Consider the following 23,395-nt stretch of genomic DNA (forward strand, 5'->3'; position numbering starts at 1 on the left):
TAAGCCCGGCTTAGTAATGGACTCAGTCTATAAGACAGCTTCCACTGCTAAGCCTGTCTAGTAAAGTAAAATAAAAATAAAACACAACAGGTTTAAAAAAAAATTTATTACAAAAAACACTCCCCCACAAGCCCTCGTTAACCATTTTATTAACATCAAGCAAAGAAAAACGCTGGTCATCGAAGTAGTCCACCGAATCCGAAGGAGTCCACAGGATACACAGATCTGTAGAAGAAGTAACCAAAAAAAAAAAAAAAGTGTAAGTACATTTAGGGAGAAAAAAACTGTGTTAAAAAAATGTAATAAACACACACACACACACTAAACGCCGTTTACCACTTCTGAGCCATGACTACAATTTACAGTGATTCCTCAACTTACAATGGCCTCAACATACAATAGTTTCAACATACAATGGTCTTTTCTGGACCATCGTAAGTTGAAACCAGACTCAACATACAATGCTACAGACAGTCCAGATCTGTAAAACGTGTCAATGGCTGGAAGAACCAACCAATCAAAATGGGCATTCACTGGTAAAACCCCTGTATTACTGAAGTGTATGCACTGACTGGTGTCTGGTATTACATGTTCTGTACTCTTTACCTGTATCAGGGTTAGCTGCTCTTTTGGACACCAGGTGAGGGCGACTCCATTACTTGTTTGGGACATTGCCTGTACTGTACAGGACCCCTGAAGAAGCTCCTGTCCTCTACATAGACCAGTGTTTGCCAAGCAGGGTGGCCCCATCTTTTGCAAAACTACAACTCCCAGCATGCCCGGACAGCCTTTGGCTGTCCAGGCATGCTGGGAGTTATAGTTTTGCAACAGCTGGAGGCTCCCTGCTTGGGAAACACTGACATAGACAGTGATTTACAGCTCCCAGCAGATCTTTCTTACTTTTATATGTAAGGATTTGCTTTATCTATATTAGTTATCTACTTATTTTTCTTTGTCACTTTTTCCTATTTTGGATGACATTTTGGTGCCTTTAGAACCAATTACCACGTTTCCATAGAGTTATGGTCTCAACATACAATGGTTTCAACTTACAATGGTTTTCCTGGAACCAATTAATATTGTAACTTGAGGGACCACTGTAGTTATTGAATTATTTAGATGTGGTGAAAAAGCTAAAAAAAAACTCAAAAACAAAAGATCCGGAAGGAAACCAGCAGCCAAACCTATTCAGACAGCAGGAAAAAGGAACAGACTATTTTTTCTACTACATGAAGTAAATTTCCCACTTTTGCCTATGTGTGCCAAATTTATTAATGCCGTGCAACAATTTAGTAAATTTGTCGCACATAGTCAAAAATGAAGTAGAAAAAAACAGGGTAAAAACCAGACTACATAGTAAAAGATTAGTAAATGCCCCTCATTATCTCTACACAGGTTTTGATAAATCTACCTTATTACTAAAATAAACAGTCAAAATTAAACAAGATTATGTACAAAGCAGTTTTAGCTTAGAAGAGATGTAGTTGGAGCCAACACTCTTTTGCTTAGTATGTGACTTCTAGTAGCAGCAGCTATACCCCAAGGTCTCTAAGTCCACCAAAGAGTGCAAGAAGAAAATTATATATTTCAACAACAATCCTTTTATTATGTCTGTTATAGGAATATGCCAACTGTTACAGTGTTCAAATTTGAATCCCATTTATCACCATTTTTTTATGGAGTTGTTTTTTGACCCCTTAACGACGCAGGACGTAAATGTACGTCCCGGTGCGGTGGTAATTAACACACCAGGACGTACATTTACGTCCTGTACATGACCGCGAGCATCGGGGCGATGCTCGGGTCAGGCGCGGCAGTTCCCCTGTCGGTAATGGCCGACATCCGCAATAGCGTGGATGTCTGCCATTAACCCCGCAGATGCCGTGATCAATACAGATAATGGCATCTGCAGGAGTGCTGTCAGAAAAATGCATGATCGGATCGCCCGCAGCGCTACCAGTCATCTGTAATGGTGGACGGAGGTCCCCTCACCTGCCTCCATCCATCTACCAGCGTCTTCTGCCCTGGTCTGAGATAGAGCAGACCAGAGCAGAAGATAGCCGATAACACTGATCAGTGCTCTGCCCTATGCATGGCACTGAACAGTATTAGCAATCAAATGATTGCTATAAATATTCCCCTATGGGGACAATTAAAGTGAAAAAATAAAAATAGAAAATAAAAAGTACAATGTAAAAATTGTCCCTTTTTCCCCATTTTCCCCCCAAAAAGTGGAATATTTTTTTTTAATAAACATATTTGGTATCAACGTGTGCATAAATATCCGAACTATTAAAATATGCTAATTATCCCATACGGTGAATGGAGTGAACGTAACATTTTTTTAAATTTTATTCCCAACATTTTTTATAAAAAATGTATTAAAATTTTTATATATGCAAATGTGGTATATAAAAAAAGGACAGATCACAGCGCAAAAAATGAGCCCTCATACCGCCTCTTATACGGAAAAACTAAAAAGTTATAGGTCAGCAAAATAAGGGATTTTAAACGCACTAAGATGGTTAAAAAGTTTGCGATTTTTTTAAAGCGGTACAATAATAGAAAAGTAGGTAATCATGGGTATCATTTTAATCGTATTGACCCACAGAATAAACAAAACATGTCTATTTTACCGTAAAAGTGTACAGAGTGAAAAGGAAACCTTCCAAAATTTGGTAAATTACGGTTTTCTTATCAATTTCCCCACACAAAATAATATTTTTTGGGTTGCGCCAAACATTTTATGGTAAAATGAGTGATGTCATTACAAAGGACAACTGGTCGCGCAAAAAACAAGTCTGTGGATCAAAATATAAAAGAGTTATGAATTTTAGAAGGCAATGGGAAAAAAAGAAAATGTAAACATTAAATTGTCTAATTCCTTAAGGCCCAAATGGGCTGAGTCCTTAAGGGGTTAAGCTACCGCCTCTAGTTTTTAGATCGAAAGTGCTTTGTTTCATAAGAAAAAAAAGCTTACAGAAAAGATAATGTATGTCAGGCATATCTTATTATTACATATGCTGCTTATCGAGTCCAAAGCTCCATCTCTGGGGTGCCACCATATTAATGGACACCTGCAACTAGAACTGTTCAGCTTTCCAAGCTTTTTATTAGTTAGAAAAAGGCACAATGTTGTGGAATGCTAATTTTTGGCCTTGTGAACACAAAGGAAAATGACCATGAAAATTTAAAAGCTGAAATTTCGCTTAGAAATCAATTTTCTGCTCCATGCTAAAATGAAGCTAAATTGATGCTTGATAGCCATGGAATTTGGAACAGAATGTGGCAGATTTGGAGCAAAAGCACAAAAGGCCATTAAGTTCAATGGGATTTTACTTGGTGATTCGGCATTAAGAATTGATATGTCAAGTCTTCCAGTGGAATTCAGACCAGCCTTAGAAATTTCCTGAAATTACTATATATTATAATAACTATAATTAAAAAGGAAGAACTTATACTTCTCCTTCCTTCTAGATCCACTCCTGACTTTGGCTCAAAAACTGCCTTGGCAGTTTTCTCAAAAAAGAAAAAAAAAAAAAAAAAACCCGTGTGGAAATCTAGCCTAGTAATGGTGCTTTTTTCTTACATAATGTGTTTTAATAATGATAAATGTGCCAGCTAAGGAGGTGCAAACCGAAAGAATCCATGGTATTTACAAGATAAGGGATCTTCCATGATCAAGTTTTACAGGCCTTCTGATCTGTAATGTCAGGAATGTTTGGCACTGTGTGACAGCGCAGGGGTAATTTTCACTACTTGATAGTGAGAAAAGGTGCTAAAGCCCCTTTATAGGATAACTTTTGTTTGTTATACATAATCTTAAGGTTTAAACTAAGATTCTGTGCTGAATAACCTGAGCACCATTTGCCATAATATTTTGTATACACATATTTAACCTGTGTTTGGGATGATTATTAAAGCTATTGCTCAATATCTTTATGGTTGCATTACCTTAGGTATTTTAATAGTTGGTTACTGCCCATGTGGTTAACCTAAAAGTGAACTTCTCAAACTATTTTTATTACCTAAACCCATCCATGGAATGTAATAAATCCGTCCAAGTAACTAGAATGACTTCATCCAGCCCTGTTGCATTCCTTTGATCATTTTCTTAACAGCTGCTATATAGTCTGGATATAAAGTGGAAAGTCAGCATATACAAAATATAATAATCAGCAAGCCATTGCCTGGAATAGTATTGCAAAATATATATTCTAAATAAAATAATTACTAAGTTTGCTAATGATATAACATGCTTACTTAATTGATTTCTTCCTTCCCTGAATCAATAGAGTCTGTGAAGGTGATTAAACTACTGGACACCAGGTATTTACCCCTTCACTGCACCAGACCACCAGGAACCACCTATTAATGGTAATGGATGCGTCCAGGGGTAGGGTGTGAGCAATGGATTTGAGTTTTAACTTTTGCAACAAGATGACAACAGAATCGTGAGTTATTTTTCAAACTATATGTCTGAACTAGCCAGCATAATACCCTGTTAACCCTATACTTGTGTGGATCAAGTTTACATGAAAAGACCCGTCAATCAAATCCAGCTCTGAAGGGCTTGAATAATAGGTGTTGCCTGTTGTGTGTACAGTTAAAGGGGAACTCTGGTACATAAGTACTTATCCCCTATCCATACATAAGTGTTTAATTGCAGGGGGTCCAACCATTTGGATGCCCCGTGATCTCTTGCCCACCACCCCATAAAGAAGGGCATTAAAGGGGTTATCCAGGAATAGAAAAAAAGAGCTGATTACTTTCAAAAACAATACCACATATGTCCTCAGGTTGGAATTACAACATGGCTTCATTCACTTTAATGGAACTGAGCTGCAATACCACATACAGTAACCCCCCGACCTACGATGGCCCCGACATATGATAAAATTGACATACGATGGCCTCTCAGAGGCCATCGCATGTCGATGTCAGCATCGACATACGATGCTTTTATATGTCGGGGCCATCGCATTAACTGCTATCCGACAGCGCAAAATTCTTAAGCTGCTGTTGGATAGCAGTTTAAGCATCCCTGGCAGGTTCGCTTACCTATTCCCGCTGCTCCGGGTCCACTTCGCGATCCTCCGGTGTCTTGGGCATCTTCTCCAGGGTCCGGCCCTTGGTTTCCACTACGCACGCCGCCCCGGCGCAGCAGCGTAATAACGTCACCAGAAAGCGAGGCCCGGACCCTGCAGAAGATGCGCAAGACACCGGAGGATCGTGAAGAAGACACCGGAGCAGCGGGACAGCATCGGGAGCCCCTGGAACAGCAGCGGGAGCGGTGAGGACCTGGTGCGGAGCGGCGGGGACAGGTAAGTACAGCTTCCTATACTTTACATTGCACGGATCCCTCAACATACGATGGATTCGACAAACGATGGGTCGTTTGGAACGAATTACCATCGTATGTTGAGGGACCACTGTACAGCCTAAATGTTGTGCTGTTGTAGGAAGAAATCTGCTCTCTTTTTTGCAACTGGGATAACCCATTTAATTAGATTTTAACAAAAGCTGCCTTACTTTTATGGCCTATCAGGATAAGGGGATTGGAAGCAAATTGGTTTGAGATATATTACTCCATTAGCAGACCATCAACATATAAAACAATACTAGTTCTTTCAGACAGAACATTCTCTCACGTACAGTGTTCTAAAAAAAATCTACAACTGTAACATGCCTTCACATGTTACAAGGACTGACAATACCATTCAGTGTGATGTGTTCCTCAGGTCAAAGAGGTTCACAGACAAACACAGCATATATAGAGACATGAATACTGGTTCACATTTAAAAAATTGTTGCTAATATAGCTCCACCCAAAAGGTCATGGTGTCATCACTCCTGTCCCCATATGTCCCTGAAGACAATGATCAACAAGGAATTGGTGTTTGCTTCCATCCACAACAGATTTTTATTTATTTGGTCCTTCACTGGCTGAGAGGCATATTAAAGACGTAATGAAGGTAACAATAGCTCTCGGTAAACCCATCTAATCGGGTCACAGATCCCGCTACCAGGCGCACCCCAACAATCATTCTACCTTTGGAAATCTGCCACTCTGACAGATCACACCCCTAAAACAAACCGATATATGGGGTGATGGCACAACAAAGTTAAAACTATCTAAAACTATATAAGAAAAGTGACTGAATTAATGTCAGGTGCACCAAGAAGAGCTCAACTTGACCGTGTGAAACTAAGAGCATTCTAGTTTTTTTTGTTAAGAAATTATAACCACAATACAGTGGTCCCTCAACATATGATGGTAATTCGTTCCAAACGACCCATCGTTTGTCGAATCCATCGTATGTTGAGGGATCCGTGCAATGTAAAGTATAGGAAGCTGTACTCACCTGTCCCCGTCGCTCCGGACCAGGTCCTCACCCCTCCCGATGCTGTCCCAGGGGCTCCCGATGCTGTCCCGCTGCTCCGGTGTCTTCTTCGCGATCCTCCGGCTTCTTCCGCATCTTCTGCAGGGTCCAGGCCTCGCTTTCTGGTGACGTTATTACGCTGCTGCGCCGGCGCGGCGTGCGTAGTGACGTAATAACGACGCCGGAAAGCGAGGCCCGGACCCTGGAGAAGATGCGCAAGACACCGGAGGATCGCGAAGTGGACCCGGAGCAGCGGGAATAGGTAAGCAAACCTGCCAGGGATGCTTAAACTGCTATCCGACAGCAGCTTAACCATTTTCCGCTGTCGGATAGCAGTTAATGCGATGGCCCCGACATATAAAAGCATCGTATGTCGATGCTGACATCGACATGCGATGGCCTCTGAGAGGCCATCGTATGTCGATTTTATCATATGTCGGGGCCATCGTAGGTCGGGGGGTTACTGTAGTCTAAACACATTAATATTGGTTGATGAGTAACAAGCAGAACAAGTATTTTTCAAAGTTTTTTTTTTATTGAGGTAACAATTGTATTTCATTATATAATAAGATCTACACATTGTTCTAAGGCACTTGAAAATGTGCACATCATTAAACTCTACAATATAGTAAGACTGAATACGGGACTGAATTTCGATTGTTAGGAAGTATATAACACAAAATAAACTTAGAATAATAGTATATGATATAAAAAAGATAATACATTTGTTGTCTTTCAGATTACACCAGTGGAAAATATATATTATAATACATATATGCAAGTGTTACAGTACAGATAAAGAACAAAGAATACCATATTCTTTTGCTATTTAACCAGTGTACATTTCCAGTTATTTACACTGACAGAAAATACTCTGTGCATTCTACATACAGCAATGGGTCACTATTCACTACAAATCAAAATATATCTTCATCTACGGATTACAGCTGCCACTCTAAAGGAAATCTTCATGACATACACAAATAAACCACAAGTTATACCCCTGTATATATGCATTAAGGCAAATATTGCAATGTAATTCATGAAACGTCAGATGGACAGATCTGATTTTTTTTCTTTTTTTTAAAGCTTTTACATTATATATATATATTTACACACACACACTGTATATATATATATATATATATATATATATATATATATATATATATATAGGCCATGCTTTACAACTTATTTATGACATCTATGTAAAAGATAGAAAGTTTGAGAAAGTAACGGATAAGCATGACCAGATAGCTAAGCAGGATTTAGTACAATGCATAAGATCACTACAGCATAAACGTATCAGTACTGTAGCTTCCTGCCTTCACCTGTGTGAGGCATCACAATGCTTGTGAAGAAGCTAAAGAAAGCCAAGTAACATAGGTGAATTACTGTAAAACCTGTAGGGCATAGAACCAGGCACAGAAAATATGAAAGGGGTTGTCCAGCCTTATGCAAGTTTAATTGTATGCAGCCATTTATTGCACCCAAGGGAAGCATTAGTGTTCAGGTCTATCCAGGTACCACACAGAAAGTGGGCAGCCCAAATCTCCATTCCATTTAGCTCACAGATGATTGTCTTTATTAGATAACATAGATTTTAGTCCCTTTAGGGGATATTTACATTCAGAAGATTTGTTGTAGAAATTTATGCAAGTGAAAATCAGCAAAGACTAGACAACCTCTTTACCGAAGGCTAGCCAAATACAAAAAACATACCGTAATACTAAAAGTGGCAACTATTTAACATCAACCTGCAGGCTCTTCATTGGACTCACTGGTACTTTCAATAATTTTTTGTGAAGAGTATTTTAAAGGGGTACTCCACTGGCCAGCTTTTGGGACATAGTTCCGAACACTGTGTGTGCGTGCGCTGCGGGGGTCGGCCATGCCCCCTCGTGATGTCAGGCCACAACCCTCAATGCAAGTCTATGGGAGGGGGCGTGGCAACTGCCATGCCCCCTCCCATAGACTTGCATTGAGGGGCGTGGCCTGATGGCACAAGGAGGCTTGGCCAACCCCTGCAGCATGCACACAGCATTCAGAACTAAATGTTCCAAACGCTGACCAGTGGCTTTAGGGCCCCTGGAGCCGGTTGTCTTGTAAAAATGTCCTACATAGATGAACAATCTAATTTTAAAGTGGCATGATGATGATAAGCTTATATACGGCACACATTCTGTATTCACAAGGGGAAAAAAAACAATGTGTCTGCCATCCATTACTTCTTATCTTATCATATCCAAATAAATAAAAATGTTGGCCACACCACAAGGTTGGAGTATTTGTTTCCTTTAGAAGATAGCAGCATTAAGTGCATTCCCACACATAAAAACTAGTGCAGGAATTCTAGAACTACAATTTGTTGAAGACAGGCTTGGACTGGTTGATTTTGGCATTTGCTTGCAGACGGCATGGGTAACGGTCTTTTATTCAAGTAGTCTGGGTTATAGGTCATGTTTGACAAAATAAAGATGTTGAAATTAGAAAATAGGGTTTCAAAAACCCTATTGGAACACCTTAAGTTAGGGGAGGGGGATCTCCATTAACGAGAGGAGAGCGGAGTATATACAAAGAGTATTTCTATCAGTAAGAGGCACATGTCCATTCATTAAACAGCCAACAAAGTTTAATGGACAACATATCATGCTTTACATATCCGGCAAGAACACTGCCTATTTTTAAGGAGGGTCAGCAATATACATGCATGCCACTTTGAAAAGAGTTTGCATCTCAGGATAGGTGCACTTGAACAAGAACTAAATAGAATTGTACAACAAGGCATATGACATACAATAACAGGCACAGAAACAAATATTTTTTTTCTAGAGGGTCATAATAAATATAAAGGTAATTTTCATCTTAAATAGTACCTGTCACCAAACTAAACTTTTAATATATTGTTCCTTATGTAATTATAAGATGCTTTGCTATTTACTTGCTGTTAAAAATCTCAACCTTTATATGTTTTTAATGTTATTAAAAAAACGGCCACTAGATGGCTCTGTTCTGTTCTCTGCACAGGTCAAACAGTTAGTTTGGTCTCCTCCTGACCTGGCAGGAGACCAAACTCAGGATGTGTGTGCGGGGCATGGCGAGGCACAGCTCTCGCAGGCTTCAATGACATCTCGCCTGCTGGAGAACGCCCACTTTCTCCTGCCAGGAGCTCACACAATGTGAGCAAAGGGAAAGGTATGATTCAGAGCTTTTTAAAGCTCGGAATATTTTTTAAGGGAACAAGCTGTGTTAGAAGTAGTTAGGTAATATAATCTGAGTTAGTTTAGAAAATATGTTTTGATGACAGGTACTCTTTAAATAAATCTCTGTAAGAGGTGTGCTCCCCCTCTCTGGCCTGCACCTTTTTCAAGAATGGGGAACCCCTAACCACTGCCCCACATGTATAAAAGGTGTGTTCAAGCCTCTATGATTAATTTACCAGTTTTATCCTTGCCAAGTCCAGTGAAGCCCCTCCAATCCTAACCTCTGACTTGGTTTACTTCCCTGCAACAGTGGCATGCCTGTTGCCAGCGATTGGCTGCAAGGGGCCCCGTACATCATCAGGGTAGTAAGAAAAGCATGCCATGCAGGGAAGTAAGCAAAGGCAGCAGGATGACTGTGGAGGCAACACTGAACTGTACAAATAAACTAAATGCAGATAACCCCTTGTGTAGCTCTTTCCACTCACCTCGAGATGTGTAGAGGCTACTAAAGGAACATGATCAAAGTCTAAGATGAGAATACCCCTTACATACATAAACTTAATCCAAAATGTGTTATAAACACAATAGATGGCATAATATTCATGGACCGCAAGTATCAGTGTCCTGTTTGATTCATAGCTGTGTTTGAACTTTGTAATAATACCCCATGGTATGTGGCCTTCATTTGCAATTTTTTTTATTTAACTATTGACTAATAACTTCACACAGTTTTATTTACATACAAAAAGTGTCCTCCAAATCATTCACAAGCAAGCTGTCCACTTTGGACAAAGCATGATAAATAGTGTGCCTCTTATAACCACAAGGTGTCCTGTCACACCCTTGATCAGCTCCTATCACATCTGGGTAATTCCTTCATTTTTCTGCAGCATTGAAAGAGCACCCAAAGAAATAAACAGGTACTCATGGTCTTCAATGCGCTACAGTAATCCTCAAGAGCCAAACGCTACACTCAATGAGGCCTTTGCTCTGTTACTTCAGCATTTTTTTAAGGTGATTATATGAGCATAGTATAAGGCGAGCAACAGGCTTTTCTTTTAGATCCTACACAACTACATAAAAACATTTCATGTCATTCATTGGTCTGTATCAGTAAAAGTTAAATATAAATACATCCATTGGAGCAGCCACCAAAAACCTGCACAGATTTGACTGCCATTTACAAAAAAAAATAAAAACTTTACATGATTTTTTACAACATTCCAAGTCTTTGAGCAACGCACAATTTACTGTACAGGCAGTCTTTATCATGTAAATAATGACCTTTTTAAATATATAAGCATTTTAGCCCGCTATGTAAATAGGACGTTCAGCTAACATACAAGAAAACACTGATACATACAATGTGGATACATACACATAGGTGGGCATACTGTCCATTAACACTGAATTATGAAGACAAATACACTGAGGACAAACACTATATATGTATTCTGGTCAAACTAAAGCTGTGATTTTAAGTACAAAGCTCATTTGGCTTATATTTACAATTAAAATAGTACAACATGTCCTGGCACTCTAAAAAGTTAGAATGAGAATGTACTCCTCGCCAACAAGTCAGCAAAACATTCAGAACTGTCTCTCCTTGGCCTTAAGATTGTGCCCTTCTTATTAAATCATTCCCAAAAACCAAAGCAAATATCTAGTCCATCCAGTTGCATCATTTTCTGAGTTTTTCTATACGGTTAGAATAGCTCAATGGTCTAAGGTTGCCATACACATAGATAGAAATAGGTTGATGGTTGAACAAAAGTTGACTGAACAATTGTTTGAGACAGTTATATACATCTGGGTTTATCTTGGCCATTACAGTTTTTCTATATGACCATACATGATCAATGACACTGGGCACAGAACAAACAATCTTTCTGGGAATATTCTCGGAATGTTCTTTCCTGAAAGATCATTTGTGGACTAAAGATCTTTCCTGGACAGAAGATTTTTCATCTGAAAATTTTAAATCTACAGTAGTAGACTTTTTTTCAGACTATGACAGTCTGCCTTCGGTTAAATAAAACAAATGTTGTTTTGGTTGAAGATGTCCACTTTCATCAACTTTACTCTAATGGGTATGGGACCTTTAGTAAGTTATATCGGAACAGAGTACAAATCATACAACAAACAGGAAGGAAATTGAACAGATTGGCTGACTGTACACAGGAGGTAAAGGATCAATGATGTGAATACTATTTAGGTACTTGCAATTGATGGTTTTAGGACTGGGGCAGATCATAGAGAGGAAGAAAAAAGGGTAGAAACTTCATTAAATCTTATGTTTTTGGGCCCGGGGGTATAAAAAAAAAAAAAAGAAAAGAAAAGAAAAAAGGTGATACTTCTCTACCCTGGTCACCCACAACTTCTGTTGCGGTTACTTCTGGTTCCCAACTGCTTAGCTCTTCTCTCTGCTTCCAAAATTAGATATTGGAGCAGAACCTTCACGCTCATTTAATCACTGGCAAAGGCAGGACACCACTATAACCAGTGGTGGCTGAATGGGACAGTTGATGCAGGAACAACATATCACAGGAACGAGGAAGAAACAGGGACCGGGGAGCTGTCTGAAAAGCAGCTGCAGGGGGATCAGAGAGGTAAATATAAAAACTTTTTTTTTTTTAATAGCAACCCCAGCCATATATTAAATTTTTTGAATCCCCAGACAACCCCTTGAATGGTATCTAAAATGTATGTCCACCCTAAAGTTCAACACACACTAGATAGCTGCTGGATAAACAAGTTTAGCCAACAGCTTTCTCACTTGTCTCCCCGTGAACAAGCATGCTCATCAGAGCATCACTATTTATTTTAAATGGGAAAACTTTTAAATTACCATTAGATCCCTATGGCATGGGCCTATTTCCTAAGAGAACAAATAATCTGGCATGTTTGAAATCCCACATATTCGGTCATTCAACATATTCGTCCCCAACAAATATAGGGACATTGACCTGTACCATCAAAATTGTTGAGTGTTCCAACTTTGATCTAACGTGTATGGCTAGATTTAGGTGTAGAAAAGTACTACAGATCAGATCCCCTTCACCTTAACAGAGCTAAATAAGCTCCAATACTACACACAACGTATTGCAGGTGTGGTACTGTATTTGTAAGAATGGAGCTTTGTTTTTTCTAATTCCTGAAAACCCCTTTAACAAAACAGTAGATTTACTTCCGTATAATAGGAGCATAGACTGCCCACTGCTAGAATCGAAGGGGACCATTTCATCTGCAGAGGGGAGAGATAAAACTACTTCATGTAAAAAACATAAAAAACAACATGATGCAGCATAGATAGTGATAATACCGATTGTGAAAGGTTAATGTGATGACACAGAGCATACTTTCCAGCACTTAACATGCCAAAATTTGGACATTTCAGCCCCATCCAAAAATGGCCAATTTGGATTTTGGCTAGTTTGGAGGATTGTCTTACCAAAATCAAGACTGTTGGCAATTATGATGACCCTACGTGCATCCTGGGTGCTATGTGGTGACAGTGGAGTATTCTCCTCTGCAGCACATGGGCACCATAATGAAAGGGCCGCTGCTGTACATAAGTTCTTTCCTACATAGTCTGTGGGTAGTTAATCACACAACTTGGTACAAACACTGATGTAGTTATAAACTGTTCTGAGCAGGGAGAAAATACCTGGATTATGAAAGGTAAGTGTTTACATTTACAGTGGATTATATTAAGGGTTTCTTTAAACACATGCCCATTCAATCTAAATTTTTAGAAGATCACAGGGAAAACAATTCCTCATGCAGTGTCAAACCAATTCAAGTGGAACCAGAGATGAACTTTGGGAGTGATTAAATAGAAAAAGTTTTTACTTTTAGTTAATATAAAATTCCAGCAAATGTCAGGTTTATTCAATAAAGAAACCTTTCCTCTCATGGACATAAAGTGCACTTGGCTAACAATCCACTAAGAGACTGACAATTTTGACATCTCTGGCTCAATACAACATACAACTGTAACATTGCTTAGATGTGCTGCTTTGCTGTTCATTGTTCTCATACTTAGCATTTCTCTGGGGTGTTAATCCCTGAAAGAGACAACAATAACTGAGGCAGAGGTGAGAACAGTAAGATCTCAAGTTATGCAGTTTCAGGGAAGAAGGGAGAATGTGTTGAGGAAAGTGTGCATGGAGAAGGACTACTAAAATGAGAAATGGGCTACCTAAATGACCTGGGTCCATTTCATGTTTATGATATCCAGTGCAAGGATACATGCATATATTTTGTTCTGCAATATTATTAAGTGCTAGCTATCTATGATTGTAAACATAGTAGGTGCCTGACTGCAGGGTACTATCAAATACACACATACAGTACATACATGAATAGTAGTAACAATATATACTGGTCTTTACAGCCTTGTATCCTTCAAGGGTACAGGAGTGAGTGTTGTAGAAAACAATGTGCACAAAACACACAAAAGCCTTATTCCCTAGATGGTGTGCAAAAAGTAAATATATTTGTCTTCAGAATAACTTGAAGTTAGTGTTGAGCATTTGTGGCTGGACTGTCAATTTCTCTCTCATTTTACATTTAAATCATAGCATTTCCATCAACTGCTATACAAGATGTTTTGTTGGGTCCGAAAAATCCTATTTCTTCAGTGCAGTCACCAAGGAATGTAAGTAAAATCCTGTAACCTTCATGTTTTATTTGTGGCAATGATAAAGACTTAACTCTTTTCAGTTTGGTCAGACTTCTTTCTTTACAAAAACAAAAAAAAAAAACAACAACAACCTGTTCTTTAAGAAACTGACACAGCTAGCTAAGGTGGATTCATAGGTAATTGCTAACTCCGAACGGAGAATCCGAATGTTTAAATAGTTTCTGGAGCGGCTCTAGTCTCAGTACTGAGTTTTCAGGAAATGCACAATGCTCATCGTACATGACTAGCAGAGTGTAAGCCAACATGGCGATAAGAACCACAGCGGTCAGATAGCCCATCATTGCTGCTTGAGCTTAAGGCATTGTTCTCTTGTCTGAAAATAATTTATAATACTTGATTGTCTGGCTACATATTGAAAGCCTAAATAAAATCAAAGAAGGAATATCAACAAGACAAAGGAGAGCATAAAAGTAAAGACTGACATGTTTTCAGAGTAGCCACTTCATGCTTTCGGCTAATAAGTAAGACTCCAAGAAATGAGCGTTTACTGAGGAGCACTCTTCTCGAAAATCCAGTGTGAGCTGGATTCTAACAAATTTTTCATTCTTCTATGGACGGTGAAATCTAAGAGAAAAAAAATCAAAACTTTTTACTACTCATGAGTAAATAACAGCAATAATACTGTATACAGCATATGCCAATGGTATTCTATGATTATTTACAAAAAAAAAATAAAAAAAAATTGTGCAGCAGAAGTTTATAACAGAAATATTATTCAGGAAAAAAATAAATAAAATAAAAACAACCCCTCACCTTGTAAACTGTCGACTTTCTTCATGCACTTCCATTTCTGTACTCTTAAACTCATTTAGTTCTTTTCGAATGGCAGCCTAAAACAAAGAGCAGAAAGTGGGTATGTCAGAAAAATAGCTACCTATAATAATGCTCTTTTTTAAAATAGCACACATAGATTCCGCAGAACTGTACTCTTAAATTGGTCCCTGTCCCCATTGGGGCTCACAATCTAAATTTATCAGTATGTTTTGAAGCGCCTATGGATTAGAAAAAAGGTCATGCCAAAAACAGTACATTATAAATATTATACATTTTTATTAGCAATCAAAATAAGTGATGTTTCGGACTAACTTGACCTTCCTCACAACGGCTTGCTGAGGAGGATACAGGATTGGTAAAAGAAAATCTATATATAAAACTCAATGGCCCTGATTTACTAAGAGTGTTTATTCTGGAGTGATTTCAATATCACTCGTCTTTTTTTTCAGGCTTATTTACTATTCTGTCACACATGTCTGTTATTTTTGTGTCGCATTAGTTAATTCTGTCACACAAACTCCGAGCTAAAGAAATTAGTTGTGCGAGTCAAAATGGTTTAGACTTGTTTGTTTAAAAATGTTTTCATGAATCAAAAGTTTTCATGTGTTATCATTTTTCAAACATTACAACAATTATCCTTGTTTATCAGCTTGGGTGTTAAATTGATTTAAAACGAATATTGCAAATGTGTTAAAAAGAAAAAAAATATATAAATATTAACTATCACAAACAAAAGCATTCAATATTTTATTCATAAAAGTGTTGAACTGTACAAAAGGTTTTCAGGTTATAAAACAAGGAAAAGGGTATGTGTACCTCCCTGGGGTATACTATTCCGAGGTTAACTGGAATGGTCTAAATCCCCAAAAGACCTAGTATAGTGAATAGGTATATATAATAAATGATATAAAACCAGTCTTCAAGGATAGTGAAATAAAGAGATAAAAAGGAGATAAAGTTATGTGGAACCAAATAAATGTAAAATCAATAAGTAAAATGTCATAAAATAGATACTGAATTAATAATGATAGTAAATGGAAGTAAATTAATAATATAATGACAATAAAAGACCTGAATCAAGGATAATGCAGTAAAATAATACAATATAACATTTATTCCCAAATAATAACTTACATCTGGGCAGGGCCCTTGCACCAGATGTTAATAAGATTTTAATATTACATCTATTATAATATCAATAAGTCATTTATAAAGCAACCACCTAAAAATAGGGCAAAAAAATTTGGAAATGTCCAAAAATAAAGTGGTCCGGTAATGCAGTTCATGAAATGATATAATGGAGCAGTTCAGGGAGCGATATGCAGATAATGTAGGTTTGATAATATTAGGTAGTACCTGTTTGCCGATTTGAGTGGTATCACTTACTGGTGAAGTGCAGCCGGAATCCTCAGGAATAGCAGTCTCGTGGTGATGATTTCTGTCGGTGCTGGCATGGGGTGGTGGCCGGCCTTTGTGATCGATGGTGATCCCAGTAAAGTGGATTGGATGGGTCTGGCAGAGACAGGTTTGCACAGAATAGCGTCCGGCCACAAGTGGAGTATCCTGGATGAAGAGGTGATCGCTGACCCTGTCGTCCTCGTGTCCTAAGGAGAGAGGATCGTGCGTGCGGTCCACAGAGGTTCCAAAATAAGGGGTCTGCAGCGCTGCCAAAGTAGAGGTGGGCTTTAAAAGTAGTATAAGGCAGTTGCCATAGGTAATGGGTATAAGACCAAGGCTATACGCGTTTCAAGACTACTGTCTTATTCTTCAGTAGCCATAGATAATGGAATATCTATTATCTATGGCTACTGAAGAATAAGACAGTCGTCTTGAAACGCGTATAGCCTTGGTCTTATACCCATTACCTATGGCAACTGCCTTATACTACTTTTAAACCCCACCTCTGCTTTGGCAGCGCTGCAGACCCCTTATTCTGGGACCTCTGTGGATCACACGCATGATCCTCTCTCCTTAGGACCCGAGGACGACAGGGTCAGCGATCACCTCTTCATCCACGATACTCCACTTGTGGCCGGACGCTATCCCGTGCAAACCTGTCTCTGACGGACCCATCCAATCCACTTTACTGGGATCACCATCGATCACAAAGGCCGGCTACCACACCATGCCAGCACCGACAGAAACCCTCACCGCGAGACTGCTACTCCTGAGGATGCCGGCTGCACTTCGCCAGTAAGTGATACCACTCAAATCGGCAAACAGGTACTACCTAATATTATCAAACCTACATTATCTGCATATATATATATATATATAGATTCGCACATGGGAATCTATAAATGTATACATATAGATGTATGTGTGGATGTGTGCTTGGTTGTTGGTTCCCTCTTGGGGCCTCCGTGTACCTCGTGATACCCTCTGATTTACCCGGTTTTATTAGTATTGGTTGCTGGGGTGTGCTGGGTCCTTCGGGAGGTACTGTTCTTTTTGTATGTGTTATTTCGCTGATGGCGATGTTTGTTAACCTCATATGCAAAAATTTAATAAATACTTAAAAAAACAAAAAACTGTCACGATTACATTGGTTACAGTAATACCTGTCACGACTACAGGCATCTTGGTTACGCTTAAAAACCTGTCACGACTACAGGCACATTGCTTATGGTGTTACCTGTCACGACTACAGGCATGATGGTCACATTAGGTTTGTCACATCCACTGCATTCTGGCTCACAGCATATTCCACATGGGTTCAAGAGCTTAGATACGGAAGCTTCAGTTGGTTCACGGATGACAAATGGCATTTAGGGGTTTTTCTTCACCAAGTCCTTCACAATCATGATTGGCCCCCTTTTCTTTCTGATTTCTCTACAGTTAGCATGTCTCACATATCAGACATAGAGGAAACTGCGTCTTTGCCAGATAACGTGGATCAGCAATCCCACGACACGACAGCATACAGTCACTTAGAGTGTGGACCCTCCCCAAGTTGAAGGCAGAGTTGCACAGAAGACATTCCATACCCCGCTGCCGCCAGGAAAGCTGAACGCTTCCATCTCCTGTGTGCGGACATTGCAGGTCCCAGCCAGGAGACAGCACCTCTGAACACTATTCAACGCTCCTTGTCACAATTGCATGTTATGTTAAATAGTATGACATATTCCATCTCAAGAACAGAGTCCAGGCTGGACGTTGTTAAGAATAGAGATAAACCTACTCCAGTTTCACAGGCCAACCCCATTCCTAGTACCTCTCAGATTAGCATGCTAGGTGGGTTGGGCGATTTTCTGAATGTTGCTCCATCACACTTTGTTCCAAGTAACATAAAAAAAAAAAAAGAGATACTTGAAGGCAGACTGGTTAACCTGGCATCCTTGCTGGTCGCATTACACGAAGCCCCAGACAACAAGACCATACCGTGTGGCGAAGTCTCCATCATCCTGAAGTCCAAGGATGCCTAGGTTAAACCACAAATTCACCTTACCGGAGTTCATGCTGGCCTTTAGTCTATTCCGGGACATTGTCTGTTCTGCCAGTCCCAACAGGAGGGAGGAGTTAGACCTGTACATGTACAAGGTAGTGGATCTGGGTTACAAGTACAGAGGCTCTGCCTTCTATGAATATCATCAAGGTCATATGCAGCCTTGGTCCAGTATGACAATGTCACCAACTGGGCCAACATAGATACAGAACTCTTCTGTCGTCATTTTGCCGGTCTCAGAGCCCCTGCTTGTAACCAATGCTACTCCATGACCCACACTACTGACTGGTGTAATGAATTAAGCCTAGCTTCACAGGTGGAGCAGCCCAGACATACCAATGCTCCATCTGTTTCTGTTGTCCCTAAACCAGCAGCAGCCCTGGATAAGCTAGGCCGCTTCATCAGGTAGGTCACAGATCTGTAACAATTTTAATTTCACCTCCTGCCATTATAATCAGTGCAGGCTATTTCACTTATGTTCAGTCTGCTTTCGTGCTCACCCCAAAGTATCATGTCCCCAAAAAGGTGCTGCCGCATGACTAAGCGTGGTAAATACATGACTACTAAGTGATTATTTACAGGGTCATCCTGATACAGCATGGGTTCAGTTTCTAATCAGTGGGTTGACGGAGGGATTTCACACCAGTCTAGTGTCACTTCCCAAATCCTGTTTTTAATGTAGAAACTGGTTGTCAGCCGCTAGGGACCCAGTCACAGTCTTCCCCGTATTGGGAGTAGAGCTAATGAAGGGCTTTCTTATTGGTCGGTTGTCTTTCCTGACGTTTGATATCTGGAGAGTAAATACAGTGGGAGTGGTGTGTGGAAAGGTTTTCCAATAAAAGAAGATTAATTTACAACCTCTCTGAGCCTCATTCTTGTCACATCCCCAGTATAAATTTATTGATACCATCGGAGGGGTTCTCCATGAAGTACTCCTCCATAGAAGTCATCATTCATTTGGGGAAAGGGTCCTTTTTATCTAAGGCAGACATTACAGAAGCCTTCAAGTTACTCACCATCCAACCCAGTCTATGGCAGTGGCACGGCATCAAGTGGAACGGCCAGTACTATTTCACTAGCAAACTGACATTTGGCTCCAAAAGCAGCCCATGGATATTTGATCAGTTTGCTCAGGCCCTCCACTGGGTGTTACTCAACAGAGGTCATTGTAACTGCGTATACACTATCCTGATGACTTTCTGTTGAACATCCCGCCAGAGTCCCCCAGGACCTCATACATTACGAACCATTTTTGACAACCTAAATGTTCCGGTAGCACCAAACAAAGTCAAGGGCCCTAGTACGGAGATCACCTTTCTGGGGTTACGCTTAGACACAGTGAAGATGCAAGCTAGTCTCCCGCAAGATAAGCTGCACAGGATGAGAGCTGCCATCCACAAGGTAGTGGTGTCGCAATTGTCTACCAAGGTGGAGCTGCAATCGCTCCTCAGCATGCTCAATTTTGCGGTAAGAATAATTCCATAAGGGAGATCCTATGTGTCTAGACTGTTGCAATTGCTACCCACAGCCCCTGATCAGGACAGCACTGTGCGACCGGGCAGAGAAGCGCTAGCTGACTTAGCCATGTGAGATGGATTCTTTTCCCAGTGGAATGGCATATCACTGTTTACACCCAAGGCCTCACAACAGTCTCCATGTGTCCACACCGATGCAGATTCCACTACGGGCTTTGCGGCTATCTACTGGTCTCATTGGATGGACAGTGACTGGCCTGAGGAGGTGGTTAGCCTGCCTGGGTTCAGGCAGGTGTCTTCTTTGTTTGAAGTCTACCCAGTAGTGGCAGCCGCACAGGTCTGAGGCAGGGAATTGACTAATACTACGGTCATTTTCTTCACTGACAATGCTGCCGTAGCAGACATCTTGAATAGTGGTCGATCTACTTCCAAAGAGATCTTGTCCTTTGTCAGATGCTTTATTTGGCTGTCTTTGATTCATAAAGTTTCATTTCTTCGGTGAACATATTCGCAGTGGGCGCAGGAATGTTGCAGCAGATGTGCCCCCCCCGAAGAAGCAGCTAAAGATCATTGATTTAAAGCGGGCGCATTGAATCAATGAACTGCAGCGGCTTTTGCGGGGCCAGAGACCGCCTCCACCCGCTTCCCTCCCCCTGCCTGTCCTGGGGTCCTCCCTAGTCCAACCACCACTGCCGCCCCATTGCCTCCCCCATCCCCAGTTTTATAATTACCTGTTCCCGGGGTCCGTGCTACTTCTGGCTCCAGCGGCGTCCTGAGCTGTCACTGTGAGCACTGACGGTGACGTCGCGTTGAGGACGTCACTCGTCATTGTGCAGCGCACAGCGTAACTTAGGACGCCGCAGGAGCCAGAAGTAGCGTGGACCCCAGGAACAGGTAATTATAAAACCGGGGATGTGGGGAGGCAATGGGGCGGTGCGGTGGGGTTGGCGGTGTGGTAGGGTGGGCGGTGCGGTGCGCGGTGGTGTGGGGGGGATTTCGGTGCGGGGCATTATCAGATTATCGGCAAGTTAATTGCCGATAACGTCCAAAATCATGAATGACCTAGTGAATGACCTGCAGAGAGCTAGGACCAAAGTAACAAAGGCTACTATCAGTAACACACTACGCCGCCAGGGACTCAAATCATGCAGCCCCAAACGTGCCCCCCTGCTTAAAGGAGAACTCTGCAATAGGAAAATTATTGTCCATACTGTCGGCAGTAAAAAATAAACAGGTACATACCTACCTTCGCTCCCCCGGGGCCTCCGGTAACCGGCTCCAGTCTCTGCCGCGATCCTCTTTCTGGTTGCCGGCGAGTCATACTGCACATACTGCCAATCACTGGCCACAGCAAAGTCCCGACTGGGCTGGCGATAGGCTGAGCGGCAGTGTGATGTTTTCGGCCCCGGCAGCAGGTACCAGGGCCGAAAACGTCACCGGGGGAGCGAAGGAAAGTATGTACCTGTTTATTTTTTTACTGCCGGCAGTATGGACGATAATTTTCCTATTCCGGAGTTCTCCTTTAAGCCAGTATGTCTGGGCCTGCCTGAGGTTTGCTAGAGAGCATTTGAATGATCCAGTAGAGTATTGCGAGAATGTCATATGGTCAGATGAAACCAAAGTAGAACTTTTTGGTAAAAACTCAACTTGTCGTGTTTGGAGGAGAAAGAATGCTGAGTTGCATCCAAAGAACACCATACCTACTGTAAAGCATGGGGGTGGAAACATCATGCTTTGGGGCTGCTTTTCTGCTAAGGGGGACGACCGATCCGTGTAAAGGAAAGAATGAATGGGGCCATGTATGGTGATGTTTTGAGTTAAAATCTCCTTCCATCAGCAAGGGCATTGAAGATGAAACGTGTCTTTCAGTATGACAATGATCCCAAACACACCGTCCGGGCAACAAAAGGAGTGGCTTAGTAAGAAGCATTTCAAGGTCCTGGAGTGGCCAAGCCGGTCTCCAGATCTCAACCCCATAGAAAACCTTTGGAGGGAGTTGAAAGTCTATGTTGCCCAGCAACAGCCCCAAAACATCACTGCTCTAGAGGAGATCTGCATGGAGGAATGTGCCAAAATACCAGCAAAAGTGTGAAAACCTTGTGAAGACTTACAGAAAACGTTTGACCTCTGTCACTGCCAACAAAGGGTATATAACAAAGTATTGAGATTAACTTTTGTTATTGACCAAATACTTTTTTCCCACCATAATTTGCAAATAAATTCTTTAAAAGTCAGACAATGTGATTTTTTAGATTTTTTTCTTCTCATTAGGTCTCTCATAGTTGAGGCATACCTATGATGAAAAATTACAGGCCTCTCATCTTTTTAAGTGGGAGAACTTGCACAATTGGTGGCTGACTACATACATATGAGGTGTTTGTAACAGTTACATGTTTTAGTAACTATTCCACAACAGAAGATGAAGGGTGGTCTAATAGCGTGTTTTCTGCAGACAGACTGGAGATTTTAGAGAATGGCTTGACACATGAGACATGTGGTAATGATTTAAGAGCGCAGATTAAAAGAAAACGCCATATTCTTATTAGCCTCGGATTGACACAATGTGACAGGCGGAAGAGTTGACTAGGCTTTGATAAAACTAAATTTATGATGTCTGATTTTAGGACTGAGAACAAAACCAAGCTCCTGAACCTTTAACCCCTTAACGACGCAGGACGTATATTTACGTCCTGTGCCGGCTCCCGCGATATGAAGCGGGATCGCGCCGCGATCCCGCATCCTATCGCGTGGGTCCCGGCGCTAATCAACGGCCGGGACCCGCGGCTAATACCACACATTGCCGATCGCGGCGATGTGCGGTATTAACCCTTTAGAAGCGGCGGTCAAAGCTGACCGCCGCTTCTAAAGTGAAAGTGAAAGTGACCCGGCTGCTCAGTCGGGCTGTTCGGGACCGCCGCGGTGAAATCGCGGCGTCCCGAACAGCTGATCGGACACCGGGAGGGCTCTTACCTGCCTCCCCGGTGTCCGATCGACGAATGACTGCTCCGTGCCTGAGATCCAGGCAGGAGCAGTCAAGCGCCAATAATGCTGATCACAGGCGTGTTAATACACGCCAGTGATCAGCATTAGAGATCAGTGTGTGCAGTGTTATAGGTCCCTATGGGACCTATAACACTGCAAAAAAAATGTAAAAAAAAAGTGTTAATAAAGGTCATTTAACCCCTTCCCTAATAAAAGTTTGAATCACCCCCCTTTTCCCATAAAAAAAATAAAACAGTGTAAAAAAAATAAAAAATAAACATATGTGGTATCGCCGCGTGCGTAAATGTCCGAACTATAAAAATATATCATTAATTAAGCCGTACGGTCAATGGCGTACGCGCAAAAAAATTCCAAAGTCCAAAAAAGCGTATTTTGGTCACTTTTTATATCATTAAAAAATGAATAAA

At 40.9% G+C, this 23,395-nt stretch overlaps 1 protein-coding gene across 3 annotated transcripts in view; it reads right to left on the bottom strand.

The window, feature by feature from the left end:
• Positions 1–8,372: 8,372 nt before the first annotated feature.
• Positions 8,373–23,395, bottom strand: part of PHACTR2 (phosphatase and actin regulator 2) — a 168,201-nt gene continuing 153,178 nt past the window's right edge. For all 3 annotated transcript variants that reach the window (XM_056566729.1, XM_056566728.1, XM_056566727.1), the window contains 2 exons: positions 15,045–15,121; positions 8,373–14,855 (listed from right to left, as the gene is read on the bottom strand). In XM_056566729.1, coding sequence (XP_056422704.1) covers positions 14,840–14,855; positions 15,045–15,121 — 93 coding nt within the window. In that variant the 3' untranslated portion in view covers positions 8,373–14,839. The remainder of the gene's footprint in view (positions 14,856–15,044; positions 15,122–23,395) is intronic.

This window comes from Hyla sarda, chromosome 3, assembly GCF_029499605.1.
Source record: "Hyla sarda isolate aHylSar1 chromosome 3, aHylSar1.hap1, whole genome shotgun sequence".
Taxonomy (NCBI): Eukaryota; Metazoa; Chordata; class Amphibia; order Anura; family Hylidae; genus Hyla; species Hyla sarda.